This window comes from Babylonia areolata, chromosome 14, assembly GCF_041734735.1.
Source record: "Babylonia areolata isolate BAREFJ2019XMU chromosome 14, ASM4173473v1, whole genome shotgun sequence".
NCBI lineage: Eukaryota > Metazoa > Mollusca > Gastropoda > Neogastropoda > Buccinidae > Babylonia > Babylonia areolata.
Window position 1 is genome coordinate 22,761,057 of NC_134889.1, and position 5,000 is coordinate 22,766,056.

At 48.7% G+C, this 5,000-nt stretch overlaps 1 protein-coding gene across 1 annotated transcript; it reads right to left on the bottom strand.

Moving 5' to 3' along the window:
- Positions 1–2,628: 2,628 nt before the first annotated feature.
- Positions 2,629–4,896, bottom strand: LOC143289548 (uncharacterized). The gene has a single exon (XM_076598555.1). It carries the CDS (start codon positions 4,374–4,376, stop codon positions 3,018–3,020), a length of 1,359 nt encoding a protein of 452 aa, XP_076454670.1. The 5' UTR covers positions 4,377–4,896; the 3' UTR covers positions 2,629–3,017.
- Positions 4,897–5,000: the final 104 nt, after the last annotated feature.

A 5,000-nucleotide genomic window follows, 5' to 3' on the forward strand; every position in this document is an offset into this window, starting at 1 on the left:
TTAGCAAAAGAAGTTCTTGTTTGAACAAAAAATGATAATAATGACTGCTCTTGTTGTTGAGTCAGAATATCAGATCAAAGTGCCAAGTTTAGAGAATAGCAAAAATATAAATATAACAGTAAATGCAGTTTGCATATAATTAGGCTTCTTTTTTTTTTTCTTTTCCTTTTTTTTTTTTTTCTTTTTTTGTGCCCATCCCAGAGGTGCAATATTGTTTTAATCAAGATAACTGGAAAGAACCGAATTTTTCCTATTTGTATGCCTAATTTGGTGTCAACTGACAAAGTATTTGCATATAAAATGTCAATGTTAAAGTTTACCACGGACACACAGACACAGACACACACACACAGACAACCGAATACCGGGTTAAAACATAGACTCACTTTGTTTACACAAGTGAGTCAAAAAAGCAGGTTCAGTGGCAAAGATTCGATTGGAGTCAGCAACTTGTCAAATCTCAGGGCCACTTTCACATACTGACACATTGTCCTCCCTGCTTTACAGCTAACTGCAGTTTCAGTTTCAGTTTCAGTAGCCCAAGGAGGCGTCACTGCGTTCGGACAAATCCATATACGCTACACCACATCTGCCAAGCAGATGCCTGACCAGCAGCGTAACCCAACGCTAACTGCAAAAACGAACGGAGTTAGGATTCAAATATTTCTCTGGAACGAACGAATTTCGATGATCTGCCATCTTCGGGCATTCCAAGTCTATCGTCTGCAAGTGCACTCACTTCACAGCTACATACGTAATTCATATGGAATATAATGACGTCTGCCAGTCTCAGTACGTCAATTTTGACTGCCAAGCGAACAAAAGATAAAATCAAACTATCAGAGGCCGTATTCAAGACACGGTCTTTCCGCAAAACGCCTGTTTTCCCTTAAAATAACCATCGCAACAAAAAGATTCACCATATTTACCTCTGCTTCGTGGGCTGTCACCCTTGGCAGATAGTAAGGGTAAGTTGCCTTTGGATTTGTAGAACCTCAGGCAGGTTTTTGTGTTCCTGAATACCGGATATTGCTAACCCTCGGGCAGTTTGCCTTGTCACAGGCACACATTTAACCGCAGGCACGATGGTCTCTTGAATACGGCCCCAGAAGGGTTGATATTCTGAAATAAGTATTACATTTACTTAGTAAGCTGGAGCGGTGACCTTGCAGCAGAGAGCTAAGTGTTCACTGGGTCCAGCCACACACAGACCAGCATTGACACACTCCCCCCCCCCCCCGACTCCCCACCCACACACACACACACACACACACACACCAGTACACCCCTTCTATTAAACATTGAGTCATGGTCTGGGTGCTCCTGTGGACAGCGAGACTTCAGAGCACGCAAACACACCCATAGCAATGAGGGAATTGTGACTGGCAAAATTATGTAGAAATAAGATCTACCTTAGACAGTAAAGTGAATGTATTTTCTGACAGAAAAAAAGAAAAGAAAAAAAAACACCCATTGAAATGTTTATGTATCTATTCATCTAACTATGTATTTATGGATACATATATAATTATTTATCTATGGATATATATATATATGTGTGTGTGTGTGTGTGTGTGTGCGTGTGTGTGTGTGTGTGTGTGTGTGTGCGTGTGTGTGTGTTTATATACGCTACACCACATCTGCCAAGCAGATGCCTGACCAACAGCGTAACCCAACGAATAAAACTTGGACAGTGTACCAACGACATGCCAAGAAGCTGAACCACTTCCACACAACATGCCTCAGGAAGATACTGAACATCAAGTGGCAAGACAAGACCCCAGACACAGAGGTGCTCACAAAAGCCACCCTTCCCAGCATCTTCACCATCCTGATGCAGGCCCAGCTTCGCTGGGCTGGACACGTGGCGCGCATGCCAGACCATCGGCTGCCCAAAAGGGTCTTCTATGGCGAGCTGCAACAAGGGAAGAGATCACACGGAGGTCAGAAGAAGCGCTTCAGAGATACTCTGAAAGTCTCTCTGAAAGCGTTTGATACCAACCCTGACTCCTGGGAGGAATCTGCAGTGGACCGTGACAAATGGCGCGCTGCTGTGCACAAAGGCGCCAAGTTGTGCGAGGCCAACAGGACTGCTGCAGCTGTTCAGAAGAGGCAGGCCAGAAAGTCACGGGCAAACAATGATATGCCTGTCTTTGTCTGCCCCAACTGTCAGCGAACATTTCGTGCGCAGATTGGACTATTCAGCCATCTGCGCATTCACAGATAGATTCATGAGCATCCTCCCCCCCACCCCACCACCACCCTTCCCCATCCCCCAGCTGGATGACAACGATGATCATCATCGATCTTGATGGACACACACCACCATATATATATATATATATATGTGTGTGTGTGTGTGTGTGTTTATACACACACACAGACACACACACATATATATATATATATATATATATATATATATATATGTGTGTGTGTGTGTGTGTGTGTGTGTGTGTGTGTGTGTGTGTTCCGCCATGAAGGGGTATTTGTTTCAGTGTGTGTGTGTGTGTGTGTGTGTGTGTGTGTGTACAGCGACAGATACAGCAAGAGTAACAGACACATAAATATATAGATTAAAAGATATCTGAATAGGCAGACAGACAAACAGATCAGTCACATATTTTAACCCTTGTGTGCATGTATATCAATGACATGCCTTTTAATATAACACTTTCGTGATGTCTTGGCGAAGTCATAGTATCTGCATCGTTACATTCAGTGGGAATACTGTTTACTGAGAGAAAAAAAAAAAAATCAAAACCAAACAAAAAACTGCACGTTTTGAAGCCAGTGTCTGCTTCCCCCGCCTCGCAGAAGGCACCGTCCATTTCTCTCTGTTGATCAGAGACTTGAAGGCACCGTCAATGTCTCTCTGCTGATCAGAGACTTGAAGGCACCGTCAATGTCTCTCTGCTGATCAGAGACTTGAAGGCACCGTCTATGTCTCTCTGCTGATCAGAGACTTGAAGGCACCGTCTATGTCTCTCTGCTGATCAGAGACTTGAAGGCACCGTCTATGTCTCTCTGCCGATCAGAGACTTGAAGGCTCGCGTGGACTTGTATGTCGCAACGGACGGCACGATGGACTGGTTCCGAGTCACCTTGACATTGGCCTTCAGTTTGGACGCCACTCTCATGGCGCGGCTCAGTTCCTCAGGGGTCTGCACCTTACAGAACTGGTCGAACACTGACAGCAGCTCTGATTGGTCCAGGCTCCACGTGTTGTAACGCTTGGCCACCAATGGGGTCTTCGGGTCCTCACGGCGTTCGAACAATGCCGAGCCTTCAAACCTCTTCTTGGTGGCCTTGCCCAGACGCCTGGCCGTGGTGAAATCCTTGATGTCGGTGATGAAAGCTCGGACCTTGTTTTCCAGGGCCCAGTCTTTCGTCTGATCTTTCGGGTCTTCCTTTGGCTTCTTCTTCGTCTCCTCATTTTCCTTCTTCTTGTCGGTTTTCTTGTCATCGACGAACCTGACTGAAGGTCTGGCGTCGTTCTTCTGTGAGGTGACGTCTCGCGAGGACCTGTCGGCTTGGAAGACAGAGGACGATCTGAGGGGCCTGGAGAAGAGACCTGGGGTACTGCTACCTTTCTCACGGCTTGGGGCATGGTTTCGGGTGGGGTTTTTGTTTCGAGTCGGGGTGGGGGTGAACATGGTGGGCGTTCTGTTCTGGGTGGGTGTTCTATTCCGGGTGGGTGTTCTATTACGGGTGGGTGTCCTGTTCCGAGTAGGCGTTTTGTCCCGGCCGGGGGTCGTCTCCCCCCAGGGAGGGGTGCGGTTCCTGAGGGACGTCCTACCAGGGACGGGGGCTGCTGCGTTGAGAGGGGTGGAGGAAAGGGGGATACGGGTGGGGACGGGGAAGGAAGGCAGCGGAGTGGAGGCGGTGGCGGGGTCGGCAGCCAAGTCGGTGACGAAGAAGCTGGAGGAGTCGCTGGGGTCAGGGGACACCAGCCCCGTGTCTATGTAGATCGCCGGAAGCTCCATCCTCACACGCGAGCCGCCAGGAGCGGAGGCGCTCCGCTCTCTCGAAGACGCAGAAAGCACCTCTTCTGCACCCGCCGACATCGCCGCTGGGGTCTTGCCGCCCGACGGAACGACGGCGGACATGACCCGCGGCTGCCTGGTACCCAGCTCTCTCTGTCTGTGCAGCAGCTTCTGTCGCTGGCGGTCTATGAGGCGGCGCGAGGAGAGGAAGTCCTTGATGCACTGCGCGCGCTGGCGTTCGTAGAGCTGCTTGTCCATGTGGCACTTGGCGCCCAGCGTCTTGTGCTTGTTGAGCAGCAGGCCCGAGCGGGCCGGGGCCAGCATCACCTCCGTGTTGAGCGTGTGGTCCTGCCACGTCAGGTCCCGCGTCTTCAGCAGCAACAGCGACATCGTTTTGGGCTGACCCGACCCGACCTGAATGTCGTCAGGCGGCGCTGAGAGAGAGAGAGAGAGAGAGAGAGAGAGAGAGAGAGAGAGTGTGTGTGTGTTTCGTCACCAGTTTGTGTTAATGCTGGTTTGTGTATCGTCGTCACCGGTTTGCTTTTTGTTGCTGTTGTTGTTGTTGTTAAGTTTGTGCTGTCACCAGTTCGCGTTGTCACCGGTTTGCTTTTTGTTGTTGTTGTTGTTGTTAAGTTTGTGCTGTCACCAGTTCGCGTTGTCACCGGTTTGCTTTTTGTTGTTGTTGTTGTTGTTAAGTTTGTGCTGTCACCAGTTCGCGTTGTCACCGGTTTGCGTAATCACCAAGTTCCGGTTGGCAACAGTTTGGGTTGACACAAAGCAGTGACTGTAAACACTTCAACACTTGATGCTCCACACACAGCAGGTTACATCAAAACGGACAAGAACAACGAGGATTTCGATTGCTTTTCAGGATCAAGAAGCTCAAATCGATACCAACCCAGTGTGTTCAGAAAAAACAACAACAACAGTGCAAATGAGCGATCCAGAGTCCTGTTTTATAAATCATCGTTTCGAACAACACTGGCGACCAGTTCACTGATACCAACGGATCAC

Coding starts and splice junctions, on each gene's coding strand:
- LOC143289548 (XM_076598555.1), bottom strand. CDS start 4,376: ATGTCGCTGTTGCTGCTGAAGACGCGGGACCTGACGTGGCAGGACCAC.